General features: G+C 42.5%; 2 protein-coding genes across 5 annotated transcripts in view; both read left to right on the top strand.

Annotated features, from left to right (window-relative positions):
- TMCO3 (transmembrane and coiled-coil domains 3) overlaps positions 1-8,185 on the top strand; it is a 28,774-nt gene extending 20,589 nt beyond the window's left edge. The window contains 4 exon segments of the mRNA XM_056862146.1: positions 265-415; positions 3,707-3,786; positions 5,368-5,517; positions 8,046-8,185. Of these exon segments, the coding sequence (XP_056718124.1) occupies positions 265-415; positions 3,707-3,786; positions 5,368-5,517; positions 8,046-8,159 (495 nt within the window). The 3' untranslated portion in view covers positions 8,160-8,185.
- Positions 8,186-10,821: 2,636 nt separating this feature from the next.
- The window catches only part of TFDP1 (transcription factor Dp-1), a 40,872-nt gene continuing 37,184 nt past the window's right edge, over positions 10,822-14,509 (top strand). For 2 of the 4 annotated variants that reach the window (XM_056861904.1, XM_056861907.1), the window contains exons 1-2: positions 10,822-10,922; positions 13,431-13,516. In XM_056861904.1, the coding sequence (XP_056717882.1) occupies positions 13,505-13,516 (12 nt within the window). In that variant the 5' untranslated portion in view covers positions 10,822-10,922; positions 13,431-13,504. Of the gene's footprint in view, positions 10,923-12,448; positions 12,485-12,961; positions 13,042-13,430; positions 13,517-14,509 lie in introns of those variants that run through there. The other 2 variants (XM_056861906.1, XM_056861905.1) reach the window with 2 other exon arrangements.

Below are 14,509 nucleotides of genomic sequence, written 5' to 3' on the forward strand. Positions count from 1 at the left end.
AGAATCCTGTCAAATGAGTAAATGATTCAGTCAGAGTGGGAATGGGCCACTCCCAACAGGTGATAAACTTGATCAGACAAGGAGATCATTGTCTCTGAAGAGACTAGAACTTTCTAAACTGAAATTAACATCCCTAATCTCTGTTCTGTTTGTAAGATTTATGTATGTAAAATTTAAGTATAACCTTGCATTTTCATACAAAGTTGATTTAAGCAAGTTACCATTCAGAAAACTCATCTCTTTTTCTTTGCTCTTTCCAAATAGATTACAGAATTATTAGATGTTTCGATGGAACTGGGATGCTTTCTAGCAGGAGCACTTATTTCTTCTCAGGGTCACATGGTTACCGAAGAGATCATGTCCTGCATTGAACCAATACGTGACTTCCTTGCCATCATATTCTTTGCATCAGTAGGTAACTGTCACAGTAATACATACAGATAATGTTTAACTTCATTAATTTACCAAGCAAAGACAAAAAGAATATGTTCTGTGTTGTGCTGATGAAGCAGAGCACCTTGGTAGCAGTTGTATCAGGTTCTGCGGTGGCACAAAATGTTCATGAACATTTCGGTTGCTGAGGGAACAAAGAATTGATGGGGCCATTAGGCATGCTTTTCTTGAATGGGAGCTCCCTTGACTCATGGTAAATGGCTTTTGAAATGAGGATATTCAGAATCAGTTTGTGATATGCTTGGGGAGAAGCTGATAAAGAAAAGGAGTATGAAAATCGACTAGGATAAACAAGCTAACTTTTTGAGTGTGACAGAATATTTGCAGTCTGGTTCTCTGAGGAAACAGAATGCTGTCAGTTTGGTTGGGATTAAAATATCACACAGGTCCTAGAGACAGGAGTAGCTTTATGGGATAGGCTGTGAGGGGTAGGAAGAGGCCCCAGAAGGTAGGGGAACTAAGAAGGCATGGTACTGAAGAAGGTAAGGTGGTTGAAGATGGGAAGCAAATTAGATAATGGACTGAGAAGCAAAAACCTGGGGGGAAATGGTAAATTGAGGAAAAGAAAGCACATAAACTTGATTAGGAGACTATTTCAAATGTTGAAATGGCTGCAGATTTAGTTGCAGGCTCTTAATGTTCTTTGAAGCTGCAATTATAAACACAGATATTTGGAAACAGTTGTTTGGAACAATAGGACTTAAATATCAAATACATTCTAGATTTGGGTGGAAATGTAACCAGTTGTAATGGATTGGCTCCCAACTACTGCCAATGAGGTCAAGCTCATGAATTGGGATTTCCCAGCCCTCCCTCCCCCCCCACCTGCTGCTTCCCACTAACATTTTGCTAATGGGTGTAAAGCAGACTTGCTTTAGCCTGGATTGTGGCAAAGGTTGTGCAAAAAAATTTTTTAGAAAATTTTGGGTTTGGGTTTTTTTCGGTCCAATTTTTTCAGGCAACCTGAAGGTATTTGGCTTATTTTCGGGTTTCCTGAAAAATTCAGGCCCATTATAGCCAATGTATTTTTTCCCCAAAGCTCCTGGGGGGCATTTTTGGAGGTAGAGTCCCCAAATTTGCAGTGGGGCTGCAAGGGACTCTTCTTCGACAGTCACCAAAGTTTGGTGAACTTTGGGACAGGGGGTCCAATTTTATGGGCCCACAAAGGGGTCAACGCCATCCTCCAAGCATTTGTGAGCCAAGCTGTCCATCAGGTTCAAAAGTTCAGCCTTGCCGAGGACTGGTGGAAAGAGGCAATTCCAGGCTGGCACCTCAAAGTCTGGGGTCTGACTTTGTTTCTGGGTTGCTTTGCATGATGTCCATGCAAATGAGCTTCCAAACGGAGGAAAAAGGCTTAAATGCAAGAGAAATAAGGCACAGAAAACATTTCTTTTGGTGGCAAACGACAACCTGTGAGCAGTCCTTTATTGTGGTTATAAAAAATCTGATTCAATGAGACAGTTACTGTGCGGGGAAACAGAGCCTCTTCTTAGGGCAACCTTTATTTTTGGAAAGAAGCTTTTCATGGGGTGGTGATATTGGAGCCGACTGAAGTCATGACCACAGGGGCTGTCTGAAGGAGATTGCTAATCCATGTGGATGAAGAAATCTCCTTCGGAAGTCTGGTGGTTTGCAGCTGTCTGGCTCTTTTTAGTTGGGGTGTTTTATCCCTCTGGACAGGACTGGGTGAGCCCCATCTTTTAAATAACCCTATCTCAAAAGGGCCCCAGTTATGGAGCCCTAACAAAACCAGTTCCAAAAAAAGATAAGGGGAGAAAGCACAGAGCCATGCCTCTGAGCAAAGGTGAATAGCCAAACCCGACGGCTTTTTCTGGAATCGGCTATTCGGCTTCAGCTTTATCCCCAGGTTTTGGAGTTCGGTAAATCCAAATCCAGAAATGTACTAGCTAATTTTGGATTTATTTTCAGTTCGGGTTTATCAATAGGCACAACCCTAATTGCGGCCCAGTTTAAACAAAAGGTTAAATTCTTTTATCTCATTAACCTCACATTTCAATCAAGCCTTGAGGCTTACAGAAGTGTGAACTGGCTTTAACAGTACTAGGGAGCCAGCGTGGTGTAGTGGTTAAGAGCGGTGGCTTGGAGCGGTGGACTCTGATCTGGAGAACAGGGTTTTATTCCCCACTCCTCCACATGAAGCCAGCTGGGTGACCTTAGGCTAGTCACAATCTCTCAGCCCCACCTACTTCACAGGATGTCTGTTGTGAGGGGAAAGGAAGGTGATTGTAAGCTGGTTTGATTCTGCCTTAAGTGGTAGAGAAAGTCGGCATATAAAAACCAACTCTTCTTCTATTATTTTTAACAGGGCTGAGTTCAGATTGGGTGGGCTAATGTTTTTACTCCATGTTTCCCTGTGTTGTTGATATTAGCTGGGGAGGACTCATTCAGTGTCTGTTCAGAGTAAGGGCAGTACTTTCTGCCTTCACTCAATTTAGTTACTGTTAGATAACCAAATGAGATTGGTCACATAATGCCCTCTTGTATATAAGGACTACAAAACAGTTGGACCTGAAGCAACAAAATGAGGAACTTAGCAGTTGCACATAGACTATAAACAAGATGAGTGGCAGTAGACTATACTTCGGAAAACATTTAGTCTTTCCTTATATACCCTCTTTCTACACTGAACACTGAACATGATAAAAATACAAAAAATGCTGTTTTACTTAACAATCCTAATTTTAAAACACCGCTTTAAAGTATTTCATTCACTATTTTGAAAGATAAAATCTTTTATAAGATTTCCCCCCTCCAATTTCTAGTTTTTCTACTTCAGGCCTCAGGGGTTGGTTGGCTGATTGAGGCAGGGGGAGGGGCTTTACTTTTTTTGTATTTCCCTAATATTCACATCTTGGTTAGAGTGTTGGACTAGAACCTGGAAGACCCAGGTTCAAATCCTTACATGGCTGGGTGACTTTGGGCCTGTCTTACTCTCTTAGCCAAACTTACCCCACAGGCTTGTTTTGAGGATCAAACGGAGGAAAGGAGAATGATATAAGCTGCTTTAGATCTCCATTAGGGATTAAGGAAGGGTATAAATGAAGTAAACAATCAAATCTCTTAATTAGTAGCAAAATGAAGACATCAGAATCTTTTGACATCCTAGGCTTTTATTTAACAAATTAAGAAAAATACCTGTCAGCATTTCAGTATTGCCTTCTTAAATGTTTTAATACATAAAAGATAAAACTGAAGTAAGAGAACTGTTCCCCCCCCCCCTCTTCTCTTGCAGGTCTTCATGTTTTCCCTACGTTTGTAATATACGAACTTACAGTCCTGCTGTTCCTTACACTTTCAGTTGTAATAATGAAGGTAAATGTTTTAACATCTTATAATATAACTAAATGTAAAATTTACGTATCGGGTTACATATCAATTTGGCCATTTAATTTTTTTTTCCACAGGGAAGTATTGTGCCTCAGGTGAAAAGAAATGAAGCCAGGCCCAATGGAAAATCTTTCTGCATTCTAGTTAACAGGAGTGACCAAATATTACTATTATTTGCCTTGTGCACCAGAAGCAATATCTCGTCACTTCTGTCTGTCTTTCCTTGGATGCCCTGGAGCATACATTGAGTTACTTGCACAGTACTTATGGTTGCAAACTGTTTGGAGAAAAAAAAAAGTCCTACCATTTTAATAGAGGCTTAATGGGATGTTTACCTCATCCCATGAAAAGCCTCACTGGCCCGTCTCCACACATTAAGCCTGTGTTTAAAGGATAGGACATTTTTCTCCATGCCTGTTGGCAACCCTGTCAGTCCTACAGGTGACTATTTGATATTGGCCAATTCTGTAATCTGCCATTTTGTTGTGTAAGAGTACCATGGCTTCTTTTTAACTGGAATTTGACCATAGTCTACTCCTCATGTAGTGACAGCCCTATTTGTACCGTTACGTTGGAAGATGCTTCCTGTGTAAGAAGTACTTAAATAATGCTGGGGTAAAAACAACTATCTGCTTTTTAAATAAGAAGTATCCCAAGGAAGCCCTGACCTGGATGGCCCAGGCTAGCCTGATCTCGTCAGATCTCAGAAGCTAAGCAGGGTCAGCCTGGTTAGTATTTGGATGGGAGACCACCAAGGAATACCAGGGTTGCTGTGCAGAGGAAGGCACTGGCAAACCACCTCTGTTAGTCTCTTGCCATGAAAACCCCAAAAGGGGTCGCCATAAGTCGTCTGCGACTGGAAGGCACTTTACACACACACACATCCGAAGGAAAGGCCGTACAATCCAGCATATTGCATTGTAAGTGTATGGGGATAGAGGGTTTCCTTGATTGCCAGATATAGGATTCTCTTGTAGTACTAATGGTGCAGGCTGGTGGTTGCACTGTCAGAGTGAATGCAGATTTATTGGATTAGCATGTGTAATATACGTTTCTTGTTTGTGGTGATGGTGTGAAACTCAATACTTGGTTATCTTTTCCGATTAAAATATTTTCTATTCTTATGTTTATGAATGGTAAGCTATCTTTAACACCAATAAAAATGCAAGCAATAATGGTGACAGGGTTACAGCAGGAGTCAGCAGGTTGTTTTCCTTATTTCACATAAACATGTACATTTTTGCCAGGTTGTACTTGCTGAATATAGACAAGTGTTATAAGTGAAATACATGTCTCACAAAAAAACTGAAATGCTACTCTGTGCTACCTACACCAAATCATTAATTCTTGGTTTGACTTGATTAATCCAGAGAAACTACTGCCCCCTTTTTCTATTGCAGCAGTGAGAAATAATAATATATGGTTGTTGGTTGCTGTTGCAGTAACCAAGAGCCTTATACCATTAACAAATGGGTGATGTGATTCCTTGTGCTTATCTTCTTTTAAAGTTAACTTGTCTGTATTTTTCCACTGTATGTCTAAAAACAAACTCTCTTTCTGTCAAAGTTTTTCCTGGCAGTACTTGTCCTTTCTCTGATTCTTCCAAAGAGCAGCCAATACATCAAATGGATTGTATCTGCAGGTTTGGCTCAAGTCAGTGAGTTTTCCTTTGTCTTGGGAAGCAGAGCACGCAGAGCAGGGATAATTTCTCGAGAGGTGAGCTTTGACACTATAGGGATTTTTTAAAACATTTTGAATAAGTTTTTTTTTACTAAAACTGTTAACCATATGTGTGGCTGTATGTACCTTTTCTCTGACTTTAATCCCCCTCCCAGCAGTAAACTTAAGTAGAACACAAAAGAGGAATTTTCTCTTTTCCTTCCAGGGAGCCAGCGTGGTGTAGTGGTTAAGAGCGGTGGTTTGGAGTGGTGGAGCCTGATCTGGAGAACCGAGTTTGATTCCCCACTCCTCCACATGAGTAGCGGAGGCTAATCTGGTGAACTGGATTTGTTTCCCCACTCCTACACACGAAGCCAGCTGGGTGACTTTGGGCTAATCACAGTTCTTAGAGCTCTCTCAGCCCCACCTACCCCACAGGGTATCTGTTGTGGGGAGGGGAAGGAAAGGTGATTGTAAGCTGGTTTGAGTCTCCCTTAAGTGGTAGAGAAAGTCGGCATATAAAAACCAACTCTTCTTCAGCCACTTTTAGCTCTCCAAGCTACTTCGTTTTCACCTGCAAAAGATTGAGATACTGTATCTTTCCTAAAAGAGATAACAAACTGGGGGAGGGATTATTTGGAAATTAGACGGGAAAAGGATTAAGCAGCTCCTCCATCCCCCACTGTTCCTCTTGCTTTAACTCACTATCCACTTTCTTGTGAAAATTATATGCAGCCGTTTAATTTCTACTTGGCTGCATTGGTGAAGCTGCTCCGCTGTCGGAGAATCAGAGGCAGCATAATACTTCTAGGGTTGGACAGTTTAGGGCAAAGCAGGTGGTCTGGTGAGATCTTAAGAGTCAACATTTGTTGATGACCAGTGCAAACCTTGTTGTTAGGTTCTTGCACTTCCTTTCTTCCATCCTTTCATGCAGAGATTGACCATTGGCTTTTAATAACCCTTTATGTGAAAATTAGATGAACACTTTTAGAATCTTTGCATGAAATAATACCTATTGATTTCAAATGTGAATAGCAAATGTTCCATTGGTATGAAAGTTGAATTTTTGTTCTCCCCATTAAAAGCTCTCCAGCTTTCTAGCTCTTGATGCATTTATCTGATCCATTCTATGGTAAGCTAAACCATTCAGTTTCTTGGTTGCATTTGTCTAATATGCTATAATATCATCAATGAGTGGGGCAGCTTAGGGATGGACAGTTTAGTTCTCACAGCTGGTCCTCTTTCCCCATGCTATTTCCACTTTCCTTCTTTCCCTCCCTCCCCATTGCAGCCCTCGCAGCTTCTTACCTTTCCCTTCTTCGTTTCATTTCCCTTCTCCCTTTCGCTCCCCTTTTCTTTGCCCCCCTGAGCTTCCTTCTTTCCCCCTTACTTCAAGTTTCAATATGAAACAATCCATTTGGAATTACTTAGGCAACTACAATTTGTCTGAGATTTGGGCAATCTAGAATGGCTCTTGGGATCTCTTCAGGTAGTGTTGTTGCAAGATCTCAGCATTTAAATTTTTTTAAATCTCATGGTTAAGAGTGGTGGATTGGAATGGTGGACTCTAATCTGGAGAACAGGGTCTGGTTCCCCACTCCTCCACATGAGCAGCGGACTGTTGAACCAGGTTGGTTTCCCCACTCCTACACATGAAGCCAGCTGGGTGACCTTGGATTAGTCACAGCTCTCTTAGAGCTCTCTCAACCCCACCTACCTCATAGGGTGTCTGTTGTGGGGAGGGGAAGGGAAGGTTTGAGTCTTCCTTAAGTGGTAGAGAAAGCCGGCATATAAAAACCAACTCTTCTTCTTCTCTCCTTTTATTTATTGTTTTAAGGTTTTCATGCAAACCTGGGAGTTCCTCACAATTTTAGAAACATTGTTTCTTTCTGTACCTGGCTCCATTGTGCAGACTTTTTGATCCACAGTATGGGATATGATTCAGAATTAGATATATAGATGAATACATCTGAGAAGATCAAATAAAGGATTTGAACTTTAAGGACCAAGGAGTGCAAGTGCTTGTTCATGCAATAGGATTTCAAATGGCATCTTGTTGATGCTAATCAATTGATTATTGATTTATTTTCAAAAGTTTGTTGGTTACTCAGTTCTGCATAGAAACTGTATTGGTAGTGGAAGCAAGCGGTATGTGGTCTACAGTGCACTCTGACATTAGACCTACTAGGAGGTCTTGTTTGATTCTTAGTGCCAAAAAGGTTTCCAGAGATACATTTGAACATATTGTAGCCAAAATGCTCAGGAAGAGCCCAAATTTTGTCAAGATTTTCAAAACGTGATTCAGGGTTATCATACAGTTAGTGGGGAGCCTCACTTGGATAGTATTCTTAGCATCTTGAGTTATGAGAATCTGGGGTTCAAGATGGAGACATTTCTCAACCTGAGATGTGGAAACCAAGGTTGGGCTAAAAGGACTTGACTGATTTGGTTTGAGGCAAGCTCATGTTTCATATTACTCATATGTTCATAATAGTCTAAAACAATTACAATGTTTTTTATCAAATATATGATGTTTGCTATGGAGATTTATATCAATTATAACCCATTTTATTTTCAATTTCCAGGTCTACCTCCTTATTTTGAGTGTAACTACTCTAAGCCTGTTGCTTGCACCAGCATTGTGGAGAGCTGCAATTATGAAATGTGTTCCTAGACCAGAAAGACGATTGAGCTCATGAAGATGTTTATTACAGAGGCTTCCATGTAGGACATGGCTCTGTAGTCATTCCATTTCTTACACAGAAAACAAAGTTTTATGTTCCTGTATTTAGTTAGAAGCTGTACACTGATGAAAGAAAATTAAAAAGAACATTTTTCATGAAACATATTCTTATTTTAAAATATGAAAGAATATTTGTGTTAAATTGGTTATGAAAAATTGGATTTTTCTAAAAAAAGCAATCTATAAAACTAATCATTGACTACTGTGCCTTTTTTTGAACATTATTTGCATTCACTGCAGAGAATTGTGCATTTAATGGTGCCTGTGGTACTTATAGAATTTTTGAGTATATTTTTCTAGTCTAATATCAGCCACAAAACATGCATTTTATGTGGTAAATAAAGTTTAGCTTTTTATTTAAAGTTGAAAACTATTAAATCTAAGGATTGAAAATTCATATTCCTAAAAATGGTATTTCCTCTGCTTTATCCATTTCAATGTCTTGTACTTACTGTAACTTTGATTTGTCATACTACAATTGTTGATTGATAAATAATTTATTGAGATTAGAAATGGACGTTGTAATTTATGTGTTATCAAGAATTCCTTGTTTTATAATGTTAATCCTTTGAGACCGAAGCTCAACAGAAATTGAATTTTTTTCAGGGGAGGGAACATGTATTTGGATTTTGTCTCTTCACCAGATAGGCAATTAAGCAAGTAGCAACAAGAAATAACTTGAGTGTTTTCAAAAACTTCATTACTCAGAACATACATATATTCTCGGAGAGAATAAAAGTAAGTATTCAGCTAGTACACTCTTTCAGTTATAGCTGAAAATGTAACTTTGAGTGTCTGTTATTCTTTTTGCAATAATGCACTGGTATAGACAGCTTTCTCAGTTTGTTACCTGTACAATTAGTAAGTAGTTTGAGCAATGCTTGCTGAAATGCATATAGAACTTCATTATTAAAAGCTGAAGCCTCTTTATAGCTGAAATTGATGGACTAATGACAAAGCAACCTTTAAAAAAATTAAATAGAAGTTAATCTGTAGTATTATTTCCTGTTGAGCAAACCTGACAATTTTTCTGAAATCATTCTATACTCTTAGAAATTTTTGCTTCAGTATACTAAGAACTTTTACCTCAGATTTTTCTCTAACAGGTATCTGCCATGATATTGTAAAGGCTGCTCATGTGATTTTCCTATTTTGGTTTTTGAAATTGTTTATACTCCTTTAATGTAATTCTCAATTATATCACATCTTAATACAAGCAAGAAATCTACCACTTATTTATGTAAAACTTTTGTATTTCACTTTTCTGTCTAATTAGGCAGTAAGCAATTTACAAAGATAGTAATAATCAACTTTAGAAGTGTGTATATATATACATACATACATATATATATATATACATATATATGTGTATATATAAAAAAACTAGCAATAAAACAAACAAGAAGGTAGGGTCAGATGAAACAAGTTTTAACTGTGGGATGACAGAGAAAGGAAATATGGAAGCAAACTTTTTAAAGGCATTTTATATCCGTACTAATAATTCTGCTCATCTAAAGCAATCCATTGGATAAGGTTGATCATACAATCTGACTAAGTCTTGAAACCTTGAAGTGAATGTGATTTTCTGTATCATGAGCACTAAGTTTCAGAGAGCAGATGGGGGGTACATGCCTGGACCTATCTTTAAGTTGCTGACCACTAAAGGTAAAGGTCCCCTGTGCAAGCACCAGGTCATTCCTGACCCATGGGGTGACATCACATCCCAGCGTTTCCTAGGTAGACTATGTTTACGGGGTGGTTTGCCAGTGCCTTCCCCAATCGTCTTCCCTTTACCCCCAGCAAGCTGGGTACTCATTTTACTGACCTCGGAAGGATGGAAGGCTGAGTCAACCTTGAGCCGGTGACCTGAAACCAACTTCCATCGGGATCGAACTCAGGTCGTGAGCAGAGCTTCGACTGCAGTACTGCAGCTTACCACTCTGCGCCACGGGGCTCTTTGCTGACCACTACTAATTGATTTTTTTTTTTTTACTTTACCGGATCACCTCAACTCCTTGTTGTTTAAGTCTGTGTTTACAGAGCTAGTTCCATCTTGCCCTGCAAGTCTCTATTGCATCCCCTTTAAACGCTGGGTATTCTCTCATATAAATAGAATCTCCTTCTCCAGGCATGACATGCATCGTCTCCTGCTATCCTGAACCTTCTAATTTGCAGTACCTTTGCAGCCCTACTCCAGTCTTAAGCCCACAGTAATCTTAGGTTGGAGTTGGGTCCATAGGGTTGCACTGCAAATAACAATTTTAAAAATGCAGCGGAGCTCTGAGTACATAGACCACTTTTGGTCAACGTGCCTGCAAGGCTTACAAACGAGCTATGGGAACTGATGTGGGGGGGGGACGTTGATAGTATAAAGAAGGGAGCCGTTCCCCCTGAGTCCCACGGGGATGCCTTCGGCCCTGCTTGCAAAACAGCAACCGCCGCTCTGCCACCTGGCTCGCTCAGCAGCAGCCGTGCGGTCTCGCGCTCTAAGTTCCCGCGCGCTCCAGCAGTCCGGGAGGAGGAAGGCGTGGCGCCGTCGCGAAGGCGCGAAAACCCTGGCGCATGCGCGCCTCGGCCCATAGGCTGGCCGGAGCGTGTGTTGGTGATGATGATGAGACGGGGGGAGGGAAGCGGCCGTCTCCCCGCGTGTGCCTATGTGGGGCACGTTACAGCCCGTGACGTCAGCGCGCAGCGTCACGCCGGAGGGACGCACAAAAGTGTAAGTTTCAATTTTTCCTCTCCTTCCTGCCAACCGACGAAAAGCCGATAATTGTGGGGTCGTTTTTTTTTGAGGGGGAGGGGTGGGGGAGGAGAGAAGGGCCGTTAAACGGCAGGAGGGCCGTTAAACGGCACGCGTCGCGCAACCCACCCCCCCAATTTCAAGTTGTCCTTAGCGGAGGGGGGCTGTGAACAGGTGTGAGGGGCCAACAGCCGAGCCATGAGCGAGAAGGGGTGGGGGCGGAAAGAGAGAGCCTTGTCTTGACTGGGCTAATATTTGGCAGGGGCAGGCAATGATGGCGCTTTGGAAGAGGGATGGTCTTGCAGCCAGGCCTTAATGCAGGGTGCACACGGAAGCGAGTCTCGCTGAATGCGGGGCGACCCCGGGGGAGGGGGGGGGCTTCCTTCTGGCTAAGAGTGTGCAGGATTGCAGCCCGATCCTTAGCCCTGGGAGTGAGACCCATTGCTTCCCCGTGATCCATAACTCCCGAGTGAGTATCGCAGCCTGGTTCGAGCCCAAATTTGACTCGAGCACAAGTAATTTCAGTGCCTATAAAAATATATATATATATATATAAAGAATCCGGAGTAAGCAGGTCTAGTTTTGCAGCCCCTGTCCTATTACACAAACTGACTGTGCAGGGACTCGAGGGGGGAATCAGTCCCGGGCTATGGGGGCTGCAGTTGAACAGCGTAGCAGAGGGGCTTCGTGGGTTGGGGGGGGGGAGACTTCGTGGGGGGGGAGTTTTAAAGAAGCAACAAACACCCAGCCACTTATTTCCCTTAGCGACACCCCAATCATTTCTTGAAGTATCTGGATCCTGGGCAAAAAAAAAGAGAGAGAAAGGGGGAAACAGGAGGGGGGCGCGGGGGAAAGAATGGAGAATGAAGATTTGTTTACTTTGTTATTCTTACATATTCTTACTTTAGTAGAAAAGGGCAAGAGTCCAGTAGCACCTTAGACTAACAAAAATATTTTCTGGTAGGGTATGAGTATCTGAAGATGGCTCACGAAAGCTCATACCCTACCAGAAAATATTTCTGTTAGTCTTTAAGGCGCTACTGGACTCTTGCCCTTTTCTACTACTGCAGACAGACTAACACGGCGACCCACTGTGAATCATATTCTTACTTTGTGATTCTTACATATTCTTACTTTGCTATTCTTACTTATTCTTACTTTGTTTATTCTTACATATTATTACATCTGCTTCTCGAAGGCAAGTTTATTCTTTCTTATGAAGGGTTAGTAGGAAGGAGAAGGGAGTAGGAGGAAGAAGAAGACCTCTTTCTTTCAAAACCCAGAGCTACTTTGCCGGGCGGGGGGGGGAGGGAGGGAAAAGAGAAAAAGAGCCAGCAGCAAACACCTCCCCTCTCGCTTCTCCCCACCCCCCGAAGGGGTTTTGAGGAGGGCCGTGCATTGCACATGTGCAGTTGGCATCTCTGCCTCTCTCTCTTTTTTTTCACCCGTGCAGAGCGGCGCTGTGGGTGGGGGATTGCTCGGGAGTTCGTTGTGGGGGATGGAGTTTGCTCTCTGTTTCTCCTCCTCCTCCACTTCTTCAGGTACCGAGGCGCCTTTGGCGGGGGGGGGGGGGGCTGGCGGGGACAGGTGGGAGAGGAACAGGCAGTGGTGGGAGCTGCTGCTGCTGCTGCGGGGGGAAACGTTTAGGCGGGACGGTTTGATGCGAGGAAGAAATCCTCTTCCTCCTTTCCCTTCTCCGCCCCCCCCCCCGCTCGCTCCTTTCCCGGGTCGGGTGATACACGAATGAGGGTGAGATTGGCGCATGGGTGGCCCATATCTTTTTTCCTCAGACGTCAGTTATTACTGGGCTAGACTTCCAGGGCTCTGCTCGGGCTTCTGAGGCCCTGGAGAGGGGGCGGGAAGGTGCAGGGGGCGGGGGCTGGCGGGAGTTGCTCTGTGAACCATAGATGCTGTTTGCCTGGCTGCTTTTTTTTTGCAGAGGCTCTGAGGCTCAATCTCCTTTCCTCGGCATGTAGCAGCATATGCGTTCCCTGGGCCTGCTTGGATGCTTGCATGGCGAGGCAGTGTGTGTTTTGTTTAGGATTTGGGACAGAGTGCTGAGGGGGTGGGCCCCCAGGGCCTAGCTGCTCTAATGCTGGTCGGGCACAGGCAATCCCCCCCTCCCCCTTGCACAGTACAGAGTTGGCTGTGGATGTATTTATATATGAAGCATAATTATGCTTTTCTTTGCCCTAGTACATACCTGGAAGGTATCCTCGTCCCTTCAGTGATCCTGTGCTGCCAATTCAGGCTTTCTTCTCTGGGGGTTCAAAAGGAAGAAGCCAGATATCTTGAAGTTTGTGTTTTCCCTACTTGAGGGGAAGCTATTGAAAGTCTTCAGTGGTTTAACATTTGAGCTGCATCTCTGTGTTTTGTTTTTCAGCCTTTTTTTGTTGAAAGTAAAGAAGTGCCTAATAGTAAACTCCATTTTAAAAATGTGTTTCACTTCACTAACTTTGTTGTTCTCTTTAATTTTTTTTGTTTTAGAATATAGCACTCCTTTCCTCGTTCCTCTTGTGGTGCTCACAGAAGTGAAGAATTGATTTCTTGGATTTGGTAACATGGCAAAAGATGTGAGTATGTTTGTAAGAAAAGAGTCCAACAGATACAAATTACCATTAATGAAAGCTAGGTATTTGTTGTGATCCTATGTGTTTGTGTAGCTGTAACTGAATGGTGGTGGGCACATGCTGATGTAGCATCCATTATAAGGTAAGTGAGCAGCCTCATCCTGTGCTGCGTGAATGTAGCAAAACATCTTGATGAGACTGCTCCTTTATAGTAATTGGGTATAGTTGCACAGATGTAACACATAGCCTTGGGATGTCATGTAGAGGAAGGGGCCGTGGCTCAGTGTTAGAGCATCTGCTTGGCATGCAGAAGGTTCCAGATTCAATCCCCAGCATCTCCAGTTCAGGGGAATAGGCAAGTAGGTGATGTGAAAGACCTGTACCTGAGACCCTGGAGAGCTGCTGCCGGTCTGAGTAGACAATACTGACTTTGATGGACCAAGGGTCTGATTCAGTATAAGGCAGCTTCATGTGTCCTCCTTTAATAAATAGTCAATTGTTTGTGCAGCACTGGCATACTGCTGGCAGTATTGGCTCTTACAATGCCAACCTTTTGGTTCTTTATCAGGTTAGACTAAAACTCTAGCAGAATAGCATGGGTTGCAACATTGTACTATTGCAGTTGTTTGCACTTTAGGACAGTAAGATCATGAGCCAAAGTTGCTCTTATTTGGGTCCTTATTGACCTGCCAAACTAATTATGTACAGTTTTTACCTGCTGTTTCACTTGAAAGGAAAATAACATTTTCAAAAGTTGAAAGAGGTTCCACCTCTTAACAGTGCTTATTTGCTAGGTTGCTGCCTCATAAAGTTGTGACAATAATAACTGACAATAATAACTTGACTTGTCGAAGGCTTTCACAGTCAGAGTTCATCGGTTCTTGTAGGTTATCCGGGCTGTGTTATCCGGATGATGAGACACTGTCCTTCAGTGTTATTCCTCTGAAGATGCCTGCCACAGCTGCTGGCGAAACATCAGGAAAGAAAATACCAAGA

Source organism: Euleptes europaea, chromosome 16 (genome assembly GCF_029931775.1).
Source record: "Euleptes europaea isolate rEulEur1 chromosome 16, rEulEur1.hap1, whole genome shotgun sequence".
Taxonomy (NCBI): Eukaryota; Metazoa; Chordata; class Lepidosauria; order Squamata; family Sphaerodactylidae; genus Euleptes; species Euleptes europaea.